At 42.7% G+C, this 20068-nt stretch overlaps 2 protein-coding genes across 2 annotated transcripts in view; both read left to right on the plus strand.

Moving 5' to 3' along the window:
- LOC119794049 (trace amine-associated receptor 13c-like) overlaps positions 1 to 20068 on the plus strand; it is a 46555-nt gene that overhangs the window by 9771 nt on the left and 16716 nt on the right. The window lies entirely within an intron of this gene.
- On the plus strand, positions 9229 to 10524 carry LOC119794050 (trace amine-associated receptor 13c-like). Its single transcript, XM_038301380.1, has 2 exons — positions 9229 to 9392; positions 9711 to 10524. Exons 1-2 carry the CDS (start codon positions 9229 to 9231, stop codon positions 10519 to 10521), a joined length of 975 nt encoding a protein of 324 aa, XP_038157308.1. The 3' UTR covers positions 10522 to 10524.

Consider the following 20068-nt stretch of genomic DNA (forward strand, 5'->3'; position numbering starts at 1 on the left):
AGAAGTAATAAAAATATAAATCATTATATCAGAATCAGAAATACTTTAATAATCCCAGAGGGAAATTACTTTTGTTACACGCCAAACATCATATGGATTTTGGGATAGTTTTGATTCACTTCTGGAATAACAACAATTTTTCAGGAATTTCCAAGGAAAGTTTTGACAAAAGTTAGTTTGGAGACCTGATGGCAACATCCATCTTTTAGTTGCATAAAGTGGAAAAAAGGGAAAAGACAGGCATCTCACCTCTGAATCACAATAAGTCTTCAGAGACATCCCTTCACAATCACCTTGCAGATGCAGGGCTAGCATTTACAAAGGTATGACCATTTTGCACTATGTGCATTTCCCCTTTGGCATGAGATTGAACTCTGTAGCATCCACTTGCAGTGGTGTTATATCAATCTTTTCTTGGAGTGGACCAATAGAAAACATAAAATTCCCTCCTGCAGAGGCTTCTGAGAACAGAGTTAGTGTTTCTCTCTAAGGCAAAAGCGACCATTCTCTTCCTTAAAGAGTGCTAACTATGGTATTCGGCCTGAGTATCATGTTCATCTGCTGTTTGTAACTCCATTTCAGCTGATGTGGAAGGGGGGGCAGAAGTGGGGGCTAATGCTTGGTTAGATGGTCCTTTTCTATCCCTCCCCATCCCCCTCCCTCTGGTAGCACATGGCTGGAGTACTTCATCAATCTGCACTGCAATAAAATAAAGACATACTGTCATGGTTCTGTTTTGGCCCGGCTATCACCTCCTGTTATTTTCCAGCACCTCCTCTTCTCACACAGCTCAGGCTCCACTTCCTCAGTACCGTATTTTCATGACCATAAGGCGCACCGGACTAAAAGGCGCACTCTCAGTTATGTGTCCCATTTCTGTATTTAACACACACATAAGGCGCACCGGACTATAGGGCGCATTTTTTATATACAGGTACATGTCCTCTACTACCTTTAAATACCTCTACTGCGTATTTAAAAATACAGCGGGGGCAAAACTGAGTATGACTGTGCTTTATTCATGTATTTATTACAAAGTATTAATCAAACCTGCGAGCTGGCCATGAGACAGACACATCGCAGATGACAGTGCGCTGTGATCACTCCTAAATTAACTTAAAATCCTAAAACCTGCCGACGGAATATGTTCGCTTTTATTGCCGGTATCCTGGTGCTGCAGTTTAAATTATTTAGATGAAAAACACCTGCCAGCAGCCGCGGTGAGGCTGCTGTTGAAGAGATTTCTACTGTCGGTGCACCGCTGGTATGTGGGGGTCTGAGCGCCTCCGACAGAAATAGATAATCTGGATGAACTGACTGCAATTAAGTTTTCAGGTGGACTTTCTCACTTAAAAACATATTAAAACTACTTTATTCCCACTGATCACAGCAAATATAGCTGCAAGATTTAGATTATTTAGATGAAAAAACACCTGCCAGCCACCGCGCTGAAGAAGAGGAGGAGACCCGCCCAGAGGCTGCTGTTAAATTAAGTTTTCAGGTAGAAAAATAGAGCGGGAGCAAAACTGAGTATGATTGTGCTTTATTAATGTATTTATTACAAAGTATTAATCAAACCCATCAAAGTCATCATCCTCTGTTTCTGAATAAAACAGCTGCGCTAAATCAGACATGCCAATTTCCCCTTCTTGGCTGTCAGTCACTTTCCGTGCAGCGCGGCTCCTCAGAAATAATGCCGGCTTTTGCGAAAGCTTGAACAACAGAGCCAGCAGACACAGTCCATCTACAATCCATCCTCAAACGGTGGCGTAACTTGCCCGGCGCTGCCTTCCACTTATCCTGAAACTGTGGTCTCCGTCGGTCATCCATCGCTCCCACGCCGCTCGCAGCCTTACTTTGAACGGGCGCGTCACACCGATGTTGGGCGGTTGAAGCTGCTTTGTCAGACCCCCGGGATAACGGCGAGCACAGCGTTCATTTGATTCACCTTTTTTTTCACTTCGGCTGTGAGATGGGCACGCAGCGATGGTGATGCGTGGAAAAAAGCACCTGGTCTCCTCACATACACCTGCCTTTCATCATCTCCTCATTCATCCAGCCTTTTTCATTGGCGTTAATATCATATGTCATCAGAGCGCTGTGTCTGTCTCGCTGTCAGCTCCCAGATCAGCTTCTCTGATTGGTTGATGCGGCGCGTCCAGCAGCAAAACTTCAATTTTTCCATCTGGAGCAGCAGCAGCGCGTTGGCGGTGCGTCAGATACTTAAACGCTCCCGAGGCGCTGCGGCTGCAGCTCAAAACGAGCTGCAGGACTTTTGCTGCACCTATATGCGCGTCAACCATTGACTTTGCATGTAAACTCCCTGCTTCTGCTGCACCTGCTGGGTCCGGTTCACACCGATGTCCAGCGGTTGAACAGCGAGCACAGCGTTAATTTGTTTCCCCATGTTTTTCACATCAGCTGTGAGATGGGCACGCATGGAGTTACATACAGCGATGGTGATGAGTGGAAAAAAAACACCTGGTCTCCTTCCATTCAGCCACTCTTTCATCATCTCCTCAATGAGGTGGTCTCAAAAGTCGCAGTTGGAACACACATAAGGCGCACCGCACCAAAGGGCGCACCGCAAATTTTGAGGGAAAAAAAAGACGTTTAAGTGCGCCTTATAGTCGTGAAAATACGGTAATTAGTCACGCCTGTTAAGCACCAATTAGTCTATACTCACTCCACCTGCCACCCTCTCTACAAACCTCCCCCACTTAGCTATTCCCCGCCTGTTCGTATTCAGTCACTACTAACCCAACACCTCGTCAGTCCGGTTCCGTTGCTGCGCTGCTAGATCTTTGCCTTCTGCCGTGTGAACTCTTTTGTCTGCTCCTGGGGATTTACAGCAGTTCAGCGACTTCAGCTATACTCTCAGTCTTCCTGTGGATATATTACAGACTCTGCTTCACCAAGATACCACTCAGTTGTCCTGGGCATTACTGAAGCTAAGGCTCACATGTACACCTCAAGTTCCAGTCACGTACAGCCTCTGGTTACCTTCATCCACAACACTTTATTTTCAATGAACCTTCAAGACTAGCTCTGTGTGTGTGGTGTGCATTCTGGCTTCATCAAAGAAAAATCCTGACAGTATGAATCGGCCAAAGATGAACCCGATGCACACACAGAGCTTAGAGTCCATATTTGAAAAGGCAAGGATGCAGCTGGTCTTATGTGCTGCCCTCAACCTGCTGTAGATTCGGTTGAATGTGGTGGGGGTCCTTTGGGACCATCTCAAAGACAAAACAGAACTCTTGTCTAACCTAGGGATTATCGGTTTGGCTGAAGAGGTTGAGTGCATCTTGGTGACTGCTTTTGCCGATACCTTCTACAGACCACACCCACCTAGACCTCCTCTCACCCGGCTTTCTGTCCCATCCACTACTGCCACCTCTGATCTGGTCTCTGTTCCTGTCTCTGCAGCAGCCGCTGTTGTTGCTGCTACTCCCGCCACTGCTGCCACTCCTGTCGCAGCTGTCTCCGCCACAACTTCTGCTGCCTCTTCGCCAGCCTCAGTCACTCCCTCATTGTCTGGCTCCTCCCGGTGCAGCCGCCGGGCTCGTCGGCGCAACAGGTCAGTTGTTGGCCAGCTTGAAGCCCAGCAGGGCATCACTGCAGCACTTCTGCCCGCTGGGGCTGCCGTCAACTCCGTCTTCCTAGTGAGTTGGTCTGGCAACGTCGAAGTTGCTCCGGCGAGTCAGAACAGAGGATTCTCACTTCTCCGTCGCCTTGGTCACCACCTCCTGCAAACACAGCTGGTCTTTCGGGTGCGGGCCGAGGTTAAGGATTGGAGGGTTACTATCCCACTGGTCCAGGCTTGCACATCAAGGAGACACAACTGTGGGATTTCTTTTATGGTAACCAGGTGACCTCCTTCCCTGCTGGCCAAATGCTGCTTCGCCACATCGGGCCTCAGCAGGGGGTCCTGCCCCGTTGTCGACTGTCACTGAAGGCCAAGTCCTGCCGGCCTCCAAGTGCTCCGTCCTGCCAGTTGCCGGAAGTCAAGCCCTGTTAGCCACCGAAAACAAAGTCCTGGCGGCCTTTGAAAGCAAAGACCTGCTGGCAAACGTAAGCCCAGTTCTGCCGGCCGCTGAAAACTGAGAAAACTGCTTGCATGGCACTAATTTGCTACAGTGGTTCTCCAGGGAACAACAATGCTTTGTCTAAAGATGTTTTAGAACTGATTGTCGACCTTTAGTTTATATTTTTAGATAATTAGTTATTGTAAGTAGAGTTATAAGTTGTTTTGCTAATTTCTGAGCATAGCCTTCCAGGCTTAGCTGTTTCTCTAGCACTTAGTTTATGTATATGAAAGTTACTCATGAAAAAATACTATGAATGAAAACCTGATACTCATAGACTTGTAGATATGAACAGAATGAGAGAGAATGAGAATGCATTTCTAGTTTTTATTTTCCTCATTTTACTATTCCCTTAGGGGCGGCAGAGCTCTTTAGGCTCCACAACATTGGAAAGCCCTGGTAACCACCCTTCACCTACCCCTTTCCTGCAACCCAGAGACACTGTTCTAGTTTTCCATTAAAGGGATAGTTCGGTATTTTTGACATGAATCTGTATGGCATCCCCATCACCAGTGGCATGCAATCACACTGACTTACCCCTGGCAGCGTCCTGTGAGCAGAGTTATCGTCCAGTTTTGGTCAAGCCGAAAGTAGTCCGTCAGGTTTTTAGGAACAGCGAAATAAAACTTTTCTCTTCCCAAAACATTATGTGTTCAAAAGAGCGATATTTTTGCATCCCAAAAACTTTGTAGTGGAAAAAGTCACACGTCGTTATCAATTGGTCCTATTTTCTCTCTGTTCGTATCAGTGCGCGCCGTCATTCAGACAGCGAGAACCTGACAACAGCCATGTCTCCCTCCGCCCAGGCACTGATACGACACTGATACGAACAGAGAGAAAATAGGACCAATTGATAACGACGTGTGACTTTTTCCACTACAAAGTTTTTGGGATGCAAAAATATCGCTCTTTTGAACACATAATCTTTTGGGAAGAGAAAAGTTTTATTTCGCTGTTCCTAAAAACCTGACGGACTACTTTCGGCTTGACCAAAACTGGACGATAACTCTGCTCACAGGACGCTGCCAGGGGTAAGTCAGTGTGATTGCATGCCACTGGTGATGGGGATGCCATACAGATTCATGTCAAAAATACCGAACTATCCCTTTAATAAAAATATTGATTTATCCATTTTATTCATCTTAGGAAATACTAACACTGTGGAGAGGCATTCCTTGTTTTTCGTTGATAAAATATTAAATAATATGTACCGTATTTTCACGACTATAAGGCGCACTTAAACGTCTTTTTTTCCCCTCAAAATGTGCGGTGCGCCCTATGGTGCGGTGCGCCCTATGTGTGTTGTAACTGCGACTTTTGAGACCACCTCATTGAGGAGATGATGAAAGAGTGGCTGAATGTAAGGAGACCAGGTGTTTTTTTTCCACCCCTCACCATCGCTGTTAATATGTAACTCCATGCGTGCCCATCTCACAGCTGATGTGAAAAACATGGGGAAACAAATTAACGCTGTGCTCGCTGTTCAACCGCTCGACATCGGTGTGAACCGTACCCAGCAGGTGCAGCAGAAGCAGCGAGTTTACATGCAAAGTCAATGGTTGACGCGCATATAGGTGCAGCAAAAGGTCCTGCAGCGCGTTTTGGTGCAGCACATCGGGAGCGTTTAAGCATCTGACGCACCGCCAACGCGCTGCTGCTGCTCAGATGGAAAAATTGAAGTTTTGCTGCTGGACGCGCCGCATCAACCAATCAGAGAAGCTGATCTGGGAGCTGACAGCGAGACAGACAGCGCTCTGATGACATATGATTTTAACGCAAATGAAAAAGGCTGGATGAATGAGGAGATGATGAAAGGCAGGTGTATGTGAGGAGACCAGGTGCTTTTTTCCACGCATCACCATCGCTGCGTGCCCATCTCACAGCCGATGTGAAAAAAAGATGAATCAAATGAACGCTGTGCTCGCCGTTATCCCGGGGGGTCTGACAAAGGAACTTCCACCGCTCGACATCGGTGTGCAGCGGCCGTTCAAAGTAAGGCTGCGAGCGGCGTGGGAGCGATGGATGACAGACTGAGACCACAGTTTCACGATAAGTGGAAGGCAGCGCCGTGCAAGTTACGCCACCGTTTGCGGATGGATTGTAGATGGACTGTGTCTGCTGGCTCTGTTGTTCAAGCTTTCGCAAAAGCCGGCATTATTTCTGAGGAGCTGCGCTGCACAGAAAGTGACTCTGACAGCGAAGAAGGGGAAACTGGCATGTCTGATTTAGTGCAGCTGTTTTATTCAGAGGAATGCTGAGGATAACAGAGGATGATGACTTTGATGGGTTTGATTAATACTTTGTAATAAATACATGAATAAAGCACAATCATACTCAGTTTTGCTTCCGCTCTATTTTTCTACCTGAAAACTTAATTCAACAGCAGCCTCTGGGCGGGTCTCCTCCTCTTCAGCGCGGTGGCTGGCAGGTGTTTTTTCATCTAAATAATCTAAATCTTGCAGCTATATTTGCTGTGATCAGTTGGAATAAAGTAGTTTTAATATGTTTTTAAGTGAGAAAGGCCACCTGAAAACTTAATAATTGCAGTCAGTTCATCCAGATTATCTATTTCTGTCGGAGGCGCTCAGACCCCCACATACCAGCGGTGCGCCGACAGGAGAAATCCTTTCGTTCACCGCGGCTGCTGGCACGTGTTTTTCATCTAAATAATTTTAGCTGCAGGCACCAGGATACCGGCAATAAAAGCGAACATATTCCGTCGGCAGGTTTCAGGATTTTAAGTTAATTTAGGAGTGACCACAGCGCTGTGTCATCTGCGATGTGTCTGTCTCACGGCCAGCTGCCAGGTTTGATAAATACTTTGTAATAAATACATGAATAAAGCACAGTCATACTCAGTTTTGCCCCCGCTGTATTTTTAAATACGCAGTAGAGGTATTTAAAGGTAGTAGAGGACATGTACCTGTATATAAAAAACGCGCCCTATAGTCCGGTGCGCCTTATGTGTGTGTTAAATACAGAAATGGGACACATAACTGAGAGTGCGCCTTTTAGTCCGGTGCGCCTTATGGTCGTGAAAATACGGTATAAGTAAATGACCCCATTACTATCCCAGGTTTCTAATTGCATCTTGACAAGATGTAATTCTTTTTACCTACGAGATGGAAATGTTCCTAATTTTGACTTAGAAATCTACTCAGAAAAAGGGTCACCTTAAATTTATACCTACATGAGCAGGGACCCAGCAAACTGTCACATTCCTGTAAACATTCTGTATTCTAAATAAACTTTCAGGATTTTCTAATAAAAAAATTTCTTTTTCAGGTTTTATATTTTGAAGTTTATGAAGAGCTCCTGTATTGGTACACAATAAATTACCTAGAAATTCTTTTTTATTAAAATGTAACACATTATATTTGTTTACCATATTGTTTTTGATTCTTTTAACTTATGATTTGGCATTGGTTAACTATTTGGTTGCCCACATTTGGTAGACTCATCTTGTTACACTTTAATTGTATGGTTTACTTTCAACTAATACTTTTCTTTTGAGCTGCCAGTTCCTCAAAGGCTGCTGTGGGCTTGGCTTGGCCAGTAAAGCAAGAGTCCCAGCTGCAAATAATTTCAGTGGCATTGAGACTTAATTGGACTCTTTCACTTATTTTAGAAGAGGTGTGGGAAAGTTTAGGTTTTTCCATTTTTTTTTTGTTGTTGTTTTAATTAAAAATAGAGTGTTTAAATACTTAAGTTATTTTGTCTCATAAGTTGCTGATTTTGTATTGTATAGACCAGTTTTTTGTTGTTGCAGTAGTTTTGTTTAGGTAATTGTATATAATGTTCCCTCTTGTGTCAAAATGGTCTGATCAGCCCGTATATATGATCACATTGTGTCTCAGTTTGTTTTGTTAATGAATACTTTAGTTGCTTGTGTTAAAGCCCATGTCACAACTTGCCAATTATCTAGCGTAAGCTCCTGATGTCCTAGAGTCTTCTAAAATGCTGGCATATGCTTAACTTTCCATGTATTTTTAAAATTTGGGGCCTATACATAGAGTATAGCGAGTCCAGAACTTCAGTTAGGCTAGACAGCCTAACTTATGCATAACACACGGCAGCATAATGCCTATCAAACGTCACAATCCAGTGTCCCAAGGGGGGCAGCAATGGGCCTGGAGGCACCCAGCCTGAATAAAAAGGTTTCTTTCCTCAAGGCATTAACCTATCTGCTGTTTACCACCCATCAAAAAAAAAAAAAAAAAAAAAAAAAAAAAAATTAATAAAAAAAAGAAAAAAAAAGGTTTACAGTCACAGCAGTTTCATCATCATGTGTGCTAGGAAGTTTGTTGGTCGTGGCCGTGGGCGTGAATGCAGGAAGGATCCATCAAACTCACCTTCTCTCTTACCCTACAACTGGAACAAAGTCAATTAATGAGATCATGCTGATGTTGGAAGACAGCTAGTATGTATTCCTGTCTCAGCATTGGCGGATCCTCTATCTCTTGTGGAACGTCTGAAGTCTGGAAGAGTATGGATGGTTTCTTTCTGTGAACCCCCTTTTAAACCAAAGAGCTGCCAATACGCCATTATGCAGTAGCTTGCAAGTTTGCATAAGTTATGCTCATGGGATTTTGATAAGCTAGACACCATGATTTAGGATTAACAAACACCTAACATATGTAAATCATCCCATAACTTACCTCTAACTTATGGCCCACTACTTGCCGTATGTCGACGTGTGCCAGTGTGCTCATCACTTACAAAAAATTGACCCAAAACTTAACATATGCCAGAGCTTTTGACAGATTTTCTTTGTCAGGCATACGCTGGCTAAATCATAGTGATGGTGAGATCAAACCTCATGAGGCATTTGAACCATTATAGATTGAATTTTCTGGGTGTTGTTTATAAATTAATGTAAAGTTAAACATAAATAAATGTTCAAACAGCATTGTTAAAAAAAAAAAAAAAACACTGCTGGTATATTTTTCGGTTTTATACTTGTTTTGTCATTGGTTTTGTATGCGAAAAACAAAAATTTAAATGTGGAAGCTACACTACACACGATCTCATCCCATGGGTTTTCATGGGGACAGAAATGTGAGGTGGAGAATAAGTAGACCAGCCAGTTAAATCAGCTCATAGAGCCTCATCAGTATCCAGGAGCTGCTGCCCCACGATAATGGAGGAGACTGAGCTCTGCTTTCCACAATTCTTTAACACTTCATGCAGCAGATCAAAACGTACTTACTATGAAACTATGATAACCTACATTCTGCTGTTTTCCGTCTCTCTGCTCACCTCATCTCTAAATCTGCTGGTCATCGTCTCTATCTCACACTTCAGGTTTCAATTGAGTTAGCAAATTTAACAAAAATGATTTGAACTGCTGTAAATTAGTTTGGGTGATTAGAGTTCTAATTAGTGATTATGTATGATGTATGATCTGTATGATCTGGTAATTTGACTGTATGATCTGGTTGAACTGTAAAGTGCCTTGAGATGACATGTGTTGTGAATATGGCGCTATATAAATAAACTGAATTGAATTGATTAGAACTGCTTTGGTTTGGGGTTTTGTAGTAGAGCAACTCTGCTTTTTTACAAAAAATAACGGATTACACAGACAAGAGAAAGTAAATCTGCTTTTGTTTTTCTCCACAGGAAGCTCCACTCTCCCACCAACCTGCTTCTTCTTTCTCTGGCAGTCTCTGATTTCTTTATTGGTCTCCTTATGTTCTTTCAAATTGTGTTCATAAATGGCTGCTGGCTTCTGGGTGACAGTTTCTGTGTCATATTTCACTTTCTGGCTTATATTTTTACCAACGCCTCAATAGGAACCATGGTGATGATATCTATTGATCGTTATGTAGCAATATGTTACCCCCTCCATTACAATACTAAAATAACACAGAAAAAAGTGCAAATCTCTGTTTCCTTGTGTTGGACCTGGTCTATGGTGTTTCAGAGCCTTAATCTGATGGAGAACTTCAAACAACCGGGCATGTATAACTCCTGCTTAGGGGAATGTGTCATTGTGATAAATTACACCAGTGGTTTGGTAGATGTTATTTTGTCCTTTATAGTCCCCATCACTATAATAGTAGTTTTGTATCTCAGAATATTTGTGGTGGCAGTTTCTCAGATTCGAGCAATACACTCTCACACTGCAGGATTAACCCTCCATGGTTCTGTAAATGTTAAGAAATCTGAAATGAAAGTAGCCGTGTCCCTCGGGGTTGTAGTCATTGTGTTCCTGATATGTCTGTTACCATATTTCTGTGTCACACTTACAGGTCAAGATACGTTACTTAATGCCTCCTCCACTGCTTTTGTGATATTTTTATTTGACTTTAACTCCTGTCTAAACCCTATTATTTATACATTTTTCTACTCTTGGTTTAGAAAATCAATTAAACTCATTATTACACTTCGGATTTTGCAAAGTGATTCCTGTGACATGGACATAATGTAAAAACCCTGCATTAAAGTGTCACATGTAAACAGAAAAGCATAACTAAAAGAAATGCAAGTATCCTACCTCTTCTAAAACTATATTATTTGCTGAAGTTCTTCCCTTTTTAAATATCTGACACTTAAACAATATAGATTAGTTGAGGTATCAGACACTTTTGGTTTCTCCCATGCGCCCAATTTTCTTGATGTTCCAAACACACACCATGCTGTTAGGAATAAAACAAAGTGGTGTTTTTCTAATTAAAGCTGAAGTCTGTAAGTTTTTAAAAATCACTTTTTTTGTCATATTGGCTAAAACTGTCCCTATGCCCAGACAGCAGTACATGTGATATGTAACCTGTGGAAAAAACTGCTTCAATTGGTACCGCCTACTGCCTGTATTTCAATCTGGAAGGAATAATTCGGGACGAGTCAAAACAACCAATCACAGCCAGAGGAGCGTCTGATGGAGTGTCAATCACAGCTCACATACGCTGAATCCTGCCCCCCCCCCCCCCCCCCCCCTTCTGGTCGCATGCGGTAGCTGCGCAGATGCTGTGAGAGGGGTGGAGCTTGGAGGTGGGGCATGAGTTAAGCGGAGAGGGTGGGGGAGTGACGTGAAACCTGTTTTTCTTCAAATTTTCAGTCAAAGTCTGCTCTCTTCTCAATGTTACAGACTGCAGCTTTAAAGCATAGCCTTTATGTCATTGTTTTTTATTCCAGAATTTATCCTGCAGTTACAAAATAGAAACATATTTAATAATATTTTTTTTATTTTACAGGGACAACTACTGAGTTTTTTAATGCAATTTAATGCAATGATAACTGATCTTTAATTTTTGCAAAAGTAAATATATTTTTTTGTCTTAAAACTCAAATTCTTCATGTGGAATTAGAAAGATCAACTTATAATTTCAACTGGAAAAATTCAACTGGAAAAAGTCATAATTTGACTTTAATGCACATGTCTTAAATCTTTCTTTGTATTTCTATGTTAAGCTAAATAAAAAGTTGACACAAAGCTAACACCAAGCCTTTCATTTTAGTTAAGTGTTAGGATGCACACAATTGAGAGACTCCTGTTGCAATCAGCTGGTATTACACAAAAATAATCAGTAGTTTGATTTATTCAACATCAACAAATGTGTTAGAAAAATGTAAATGTTATCATTTGGACTGTTAGGAATGTTCTAGTGTTTCTGTTGTTTTAACTTCAAACGGGGAAAACAAGGGGTTCACCCAGCATAGGAAAAGTCATGCTCTATCCAGCCTTGTGTGGTTTCAGCTGACTGATCATCTCCTGCAATACAACTGTAATAAGAACTGTCATGCTTTATCATATGTAAACCTCTGACCCCGCCTGACAACTTCTGACCTCTCGGTTAACTCCTATGAAGTCTGATAATAAAGGCATGGGACAGAGAGGTCCCAGCAGAGTTGACTACAGACTATTCATGGGTTTCATACTCTCTTCTCTATCTCCGCTTTTCTGCAGTAAAGCAACTTACCTTTGTTTGGTTTTCATTTCTAGGACAATAAGGGCTTATTGATATTTAGCCCTATCTAAATAAAAAACTTAAAGATACCTATTTATATCAAAATTGATATAAACTGACCCATCATATTTTACCAAAATGAGACCATGGTCACTGGACTAGAACGAGTTGCGGAATTTTTTTTTCTCTGCTACTTTTGTGGAGGGTGGTCTGGTCCGGGTGCGGGATGGGGCTTGAAGCAGGAACAAGATGGGTTGGTGTCACCGCTCTCCTCACCCCCATCCGGATTTTAGGTTCACTTATTGGGTCATCCCATAAGCCCAGGACCAACCACCAGTGCCGCCGGGTCTTTAGTCCTGGTATTATTGGATGTGAGTGTTATGTGTGAATGTGCATCCGGGTTTTTTTTTTTCTTCTGTAGTGTGAGTTGGGGCACTAGGGTGAGAAAGCCTGATTTTTTTTCTCTCTCTCTGAACAGCTCCTTCTCCCTAGCACATCTCAAGTCTCCGCTGCGGAGCCCATTCCCCCTGCCCTGCTCTCTCTCCGCTGGCTGGCACCTGGGCTCACCGGTGCACTGGTGGAGCCCGGGTGCCCGGAAGCATCAGAGGCGATTTTGCTGCTCCTGCTGCGTCCGGTGTGAACGTAGCATGAGGTTGGAGAGGGCCAGCATGTCTTGAGTATTGTGAAGAAGAGTGATGGCTTCCTCTTCTGAAGGTACAGATAGAAGACCATCATCAACATAGAAATTCCTCTCAACAAACAGCCTATCATCTATGCCGTACTCCCTCTCTCCCTCTGCAGCAGCTCTTCAAAGCCCGTATATGGCCACTGATGGTGATGGGCTATTTCCAAAGACATGTATGCACATCCTGTACTCAATGACGTCATCATCCAGTTCATTATTGCGATGCCAGAGGAAACGCAGAAAGTTCCGATGGTCCTCACGAACGACAAAGCAATGGAACATCTGCTGGATGTCAGTCGTCACCACTACTGGCTCCCTTCTGAACCTCAGCAGTACCCCCAGCAAACTGTTGTTCATGTTTGGGCCTGTGAGGAGGACATCATTGAGGGACACCCCTTGGTGTTGGAGTCGAATACCACTCTCACCTGTCCAGGCTTCTGAGGGTGATATACCCCAAAGAACGGTACATACCAGCACTCCTCATCCGGTGGCTCTTTCAGCATGTCCATTCTTGAAAAGCTTGCTCATGAACTCAGTGAAATGCTCTCTCCTCTCAAAGTGTTTCCTGAGTGTCTTGGTGAAATGGGTCCTTGCATGCTCAAGGTTGTTTGGCAGATGCTGGTGTGGGCTGCGGAAAGGGAGTGGAGCCTACCAGCTGTTATCATCACCCTGTTTCAGTTCCTTCTCCATAATCCTCAAAAAGGCAAGCTCCTCCTGTTGTGTATTAATCTGCACTAATCATAAGATAAAATAAAGTTAATGTTTTATAAGTTTAAAGTTGTTTTCACAAATACTGTTATAAGAGCCATTCAAGGCCAAAATGAGAAAAAAAGGAGCAGTGAGTGTGTGTAACCGTGGCACCTGGCCCAGAGGAGTGGAATCTGCAGGAAAACGCAGGGTTGAGGCCCCTTAGTGATAAGAAAGCACACTCATTAAAAATGAAATATTTGACATATCAAGGTTGCCCAGCTCAGCAAAATTTGGCCATACAACTTGTGATAAATAGAGTTGTTATTTTCAAGGCACACAGTGCAGAACTGGTCCCAGAAAGGGTGATGCTTTGACTGGGACACAAGGGGGAACCCTAGGCCAGACTGACATGGCTTGAAGTAGGGAAAGGATTAATTTCAACATGTTTGTGATTGAACTGTCATAAGTTTCTGATTTAAGTGCACCAGATGTCTTCATGGCCTGAGAGACTGCTCTCACAAGAATGTGATGTGTCTATGAATGTCATCGTGATTTGCAGATAAATGCTAATGTGACCTTTACCAAAGACTGTCGTTTAAATATATAAAAATATGTTATATAAAAGGGGACGTCGGACAATCTGCAGGCACCAGCTGGAAGGCGTGGAACCCCAAGGGCCCATAATTCACCATTGAAGGTGAGTCAATTCGTTATAATTTTCTAAATTAGTGGGGAACCAGCCTCCGGCGACTGCTTGTGGGTGTCAGGCGTCACAAAGCTCTTCCAAAAAGAACCTAGTTTTCCAAATTTAATAAAGTAATTTCCAAATTTGATAAGAATTTATATAAGAATATATAAAGGCAGATTAAGCTGAGGAAGGGTCCAGGTACGTATGAATGTATGTGAATGCATGTTTTAAGTGTTATTAATGTTTGTGTTAAACTGTTCTGTGTTTGAATTATCTTGTAAATAAGTTAAGCTTAACACGTGTTGTTCTGAGCGGATGATTGGTAAAGGGACAGATTGGTCAAAGCGTTTTGACATAGTCTGTGGAAGCCATAAATCCGGAACCAATAGTGTGCGCGTGTTACGTGAGGGTATCGGTGACTAAGGTAGTCAGCGTGCTCCACGAGACGGCTTAAGTAGTATTAAGGTATTGGAATAAAGGTATTGAGAGGCTAAGCGATAGCCAGGCTAAGGGATAGCCAGAATATTACCGATTAAGCGATAATCGGAGAATAGTACCGCTCGACCATCCGAGGACGTCTATGCATTTCCAGTTATCTGGGTGCAGCCGGGGCAGCAGGGAAAAACGTATATGCCACTGTAGGAAACAGTGAGGAAAAGGAAGAAGTGCACTGTAAATATATATAATCATTTGTCTTGTGTGTCTTTGTTAGTGTGTCGAGTGAAAGAGTTGAGTAACTGAGGGGAAGTAAGGGGTGGGTGATATTAATAAATAAAGATTATAATATTGATAAAGCTTAAAGATATAATAATAAATTAATAGAAATAATTAACACAGAATATAGTTAAAAAGAATAACCTGAAAATTAATAAGGATTGGAAAACAAAATCGATAACTGAAAAAATAAATAAATAAAAAAACACAAGAGTTATGAGAATGAAATAAATTAACAAAATTCCTAAATAAGATTGGAAAAAATTGTAAGCTTTATAAGATAAAGATATTATAAGTATATATTATTACAAACTATAGTCTACATAAAGTAAAATATATAAGGTATAAAATTAGTGAAAGTGCAAAATAACATTACAAATTTGTTTTATTAAAGATTTTATCTCAAAATTGAAGAGATCTAAATTTAGGAAGTAAATTAACTAGAAAGAAACTAAAAGAAAAATAAACACGATCTGTATTGAAGAGAGCAGTAATAGGACATGGTACCCACCAACAGCAGAAGGGAACCTCACCTACCACATTAAGTTTTGTCAAACGAGTCCCAATGCCACCATACGCTGTGAACAAGTAGTACCAGATGGGGGACATGTCATCTATGAGTTCCAACCTTCAAGTGTATCTCAGTATCAAATACTGAGCCTGGCGAGGGGATCTGTCCCCTTAGGTGACATTTTTTGATGTGCCATAATTAGACACAAATGTTGGCCACATTACCCCCTCAGTGGGAAGGCATCTGTGCACCGGTAATGCTGACAGGACAACTCAAGTTAATAGTAAATAACCTAATAAGTACAAATGTAACATTTAATGAGATACCCAACCGCGCTAAAAGAAGTACTCCCCCTAAACATGAGTGGAAAAAATCAGATGAGGTATATATATCTTGGGATCAGATCCCATATGGAGTACCTGAAGACCAGGTTGCCATAGGGAGTGATTGGATAAAAAGCGGAAGAGTGGCTGGTGCGGTACCAATTTGGGGAACTATTGCCAATGCGCAGTACATAGCCCGAAATAGTAGATGGGTGAATCTCCTATGGTATAATCAACAAAGATTTATAAACTTTACAATAAAGGGCCTGGATTTGGTAAAGGAACAATTGCATGCAACTTCACTAATGGTTCTACAACATAGGTTTGTGCTAGAATCCCGCATGGCTGGAGACCAAGGAATATGTGATTATATAGGGGAAGATTGTTGTACTTTAATCCCCATGCACACAGATGTAAATGGTAGCCTCACAGGAGTCCTACAGGAAATGAAACGAATGAGGGATGAACATGTGCTGCAGTCTAATTGGAACACTCAGCTGAAGGGATTCTGGGATTGGTTTCACAAGCTTGGAGGGGGAAAATATCTTAAGGCAGCAGGAATGATTCTAGGGGCAGTAATACTGATTATATTGATAGTTCTGTGTTGCATCATACCCCTTGTTCGGGGACTGGTCTCAAGACTTGTAAGTGTAACTGGTCAGTTCCCAGTTGTAGAGATACAATTGGACCAAGAGATAACCATAACATAACATAACCATGATCACCTTCCACCCTCACCAGGTACGTGCATTTCTTTAATAACAACAGTGTATATATGTAAATATTTTGTATTACAAGGACTTATATACTTACTCACGTAGACATAGCAACTTACATGCTGAATAATCCATAGATATAAGAGATATTATGCCTTCAGATGATGCCTGAATTTGCCATACTATGTCCCCACAGGTAGATTATTGAACATGGCAGAGGCTAGTTATGATGAATATGAAGAAAACCAAATGAATTTACGAGCTGCACTGGCGTCGTTAGGCCCGTCACTAGGGGTAGGATGCCCATATCTTCCTCCCAGGCACCTACTAGATTCTGCAGAGGGGCCAAGCAGTGCACCTTCGGGTTGGAGCAAACCTATGATGACACCCAGAAGGCAGCCTGATGATCAACAACCATCACCTACTGGGAAACCACTGTCCATCTCGTCATCACCGGGGAACCTCAGTATCGATTTCGGCCCAACCAGCACCCCTGCCAGTACTGAGAATCCCGAGGATCGACGACCACCGCCACCCCGCCAATCTCATCATGTTGCAAAGTTCTTGGCTCATCCGCTGGAGTCGTACGACACCAACAATGACCTCAAGCCTGAAATCACCTCTATGACCACAGCAGTTTATGCCCAATTCATGAAGGGTCTGGTGCACCCCGAGCCACGTCGGTCCTTTGAACGGATGCACCGCACCATGTACAAACACAAGGTAAAGGCTGGGAATCGGCAGTTGACCCGAGACAATCTGGAACTGAGGCAGCAACTTCGGGATGCACAGCAGACCATTATCAACCTACAAGAGCAGGTGGTGCAACTTCGGGATGCACAGCAGACCATTATCAACCTACAAGAGCAGGTGATGCAGCTGACCGCTGATCTGCAGCGTATGGCTCTGTATACCCAGGGGGGCCCGAACGGAGGGCAGAAGTATGGACAGATTTATGGAGGCCATTATTATTATTAATATCAACTTCAACGCCATACTGAATATAAGGACAATGCTGATTATTGATGATTATGCATACCTATGTTAAAAATATTGGTAGAATTGTATACTTTATGTGACAGTACAAGTACTGTGCAGGAGAGTGCCACATGGTTACTCTTATGTTGGTTGTAATGACGGTCCTTTGACCACTAGAAGATGTGTTTGCCTGGCATAGTCCGGGCCTGATGAAGCTTTTTGTTTGTGTTTGTGTATTTATGGGTGTGAAAGACCACCTATGTAGGGGATAAATGCAGTGACCTCGTAACACAAGACGCTGCTTGGGCATTGGTATTTGCCTCTGCTGAGAAAACAGAATTAGAAAATCTTGCTACAAAAAAAGTAAGCAACGAGGACGGGTCCTCTTAAGGGAGCCAAGAGGGGGGTCCCTCTTTGTTTTTGTATATTCTGTTTTCTGCATTCTATCAGTTTAACATTTACACATTCTCCACTATGTTTTATATTACTCACTTCAACTATATGGTGTGTGTTTAATCTCACGTTTGGTTTGGTGTGCACAATATATATATATATATATAAACTTTTGTCACTTGTGTGAGTTCACATTTAAGGTGTTTTAGATTAGTCATCACCTGCACAATCACTTAGTTGATCCTTTTAGGATCAAAGGGGGGAATGTTGTGTATTAATCTGCACTAATCATAAGATAAAATAAAGTTAATGTTTTATAAGTTTAAAGTTGTTTTCACAAATACTGTTATAAGAGCCATTCAAGGCCAAAATGAGAAAAACAGAGCAGTGAGTGTGTGTAACCGTGGCACCTGGCCCAGAGGAGTGGAATCTGCAGGAAAACGCAGGGTTGAGGCCCCTTAGTGATAAGAAAGCACACTCATTAAAAATGAAATATTTGACATATCAAGGTTGCCCAGCTCAGCAAAATTTGGCCATACAACTTGTGATAAATAGAGTTGTTATTTTCAAGGCACACGGTGCAGAACTGGTCCCAGAAAGGGTGATGCTTTGACTGGGACACAAGGGGGAACCCTAGGCCAGACTGACATGGCTTGAAGTAGGGAAAGGATTAATTTCAACATGTTTGTGATTGAACTGTCATAAGTTTCTGATTTAAGTGCACCAGATGTCTTCATGGCCTGAGAAACTGCTCTCACAAGAATGTGATGTGTCTATGAATGTCATTGTGATTTGCAGATAAATGCTAATGTGACCTTTACCAAAGACTGTTGTTTAAATATATAAAAATATGTTCTGAAGGGGGGTTTCCACTGATAAGAACTGTATAAAAGGGAGCTGTTTTCACCATTTGTTCAGCTCAGGCTCACCGGTGACCAGCTCCGTGTGAATGTGTTGTGTTTTGCAATAAACACCCTGGACCTGGACTCAGCTGCCACTGCCTGAATTTTTGAATCTTTGTTTGAGACTTTTTCTGCTTTTTAAGAACTTTGAATTTTTATAAAACTTAGCTTCAATTTTAAGTCGTCAAGAAGACAATAATAGACGACACTCCATAGAAGGTGCTTTCTTTTCATCGTCCTTCTTGTGGCAGAAGATGGACTCCCCCATGAGTCATGTTTTGTCACTTGGACGGTGGTTCCTGGACTAAAGAATTCTGGGACTGACAACTGGGGTTGAGCTGCTCTTTAATTTCAATTTTGTTGAGACAGGGACAGAATGCTGGGACGTTGATTCTCAAGAACGTGGGTTCTGTAGGTGTTCACAGGCAAGGGCACATGTGCGCCGTTAATACACACATCCCCTAGTATAACCCAGCCAAGGGCTAGTCGCTGAGCAAAGGAAGCGTGTGAGGGACCATTACGCTGTTCAAGGACCTTGTGCACCTGAATAATGTCTCTTCCTAATGTCCCTTCCTGGGCTACATCGGTTCATTGGTTCAGATGCTGTTTGTGATGGAATAAATTCACTTTCTCTTTTTTTGTGTGAATTGCATCGGTAGGCGTTTTGAATTAGCAGCTGTTGTGTCCTTGTGTTTCCTGGCAAACGGCCCAAGCCACTCCATGGCTGTGTTATAAACTTTGTGGCCCACACAGTCTCACCACACTGACCTTCCAGGACAGTGAAGTCCAAAGGTTCATCCAAGATGACAGCAAAAGACTGCCTGATCTTGCTGACCTTCAGCTTGCTGATATTTATGTGTTTTGGTGGGTTTGCACCCTATGGCCGTCTTATGGGTTGGACACGGAGCTTGAGTTTGGAGATGACGAGGCAGTGGTCTGTCCAACACTCTGCACCACACATTGTCTTTGTGACTCGTACGTCTTGCCTGTCCCTCTTCCTCAAAATGACGTAATCAATCAGATGCCAGTGCTTTGAGCGAGGATGCATCCAGGACGTCCTGTTATGGGTAGGGAGGTTGAATGAAGATGGTGTTCGTGATCAAAAGGCCTGGAGGAGTAGAAGACCGTTGCTGTTACAGTTGCCGACTCCATGCTTCCCAGTCACGCCTTCCCAGGAGGCGCTGTCTCAGCAAACTCTTGCGTTAAAATCACCAAGAATGATGAGTTTATCAGCGTTGGGAACAGCGGCAATGACAGCTGTCAAGTCTTCATAAAACGTAATAAAACTACACTCTCTAGAAACGTCGTCATTGACGATGAAGTCAACGCCAGACTTGCTAAAGCGAGTGCCTCCTTTGGCAGACTACACAAGAACATTTGGGACAGGAGAGGGATCACAACAGAGACAAAGATAAAGGTGTTGAGCTGTTGTTCTCACCACACTACTATGTGGCTGTGAAACATGGACAG

This window comes from Cyprinodon tularosa, unplaced genomic scaffold, assembly GCF_016077235.1.
Source record: "Cyprinodon tularosa strain WSP-4 unplaced genomic scaffold, ASM1607723v1 ctg467, whole genome shotgun sequence".
NCBI classification, from domain to species: Eukaryota; Metazoa; Chordata; class Actinopteri; order Cyprinodontiformes; family Cyprinodontidae; genus Cyprinodon; species Cyprinodon tularosa.

Coding starts and splice junctions, on each gene's coding strand:
- LOC119794050 (XM_038301380.1), top strand. CDS start 9,229: ATGGAGGAGACTGAGCTCTGCTTTCCACAATTCTTTAACACTTCATGC. Junction 9,393..9,710: donor GTCTCTATCTCACACTTCAG/GTTTCAATTGAG, acceptor TTTTCTCCACAG/GAAGCTCCACTCTCCCACCA.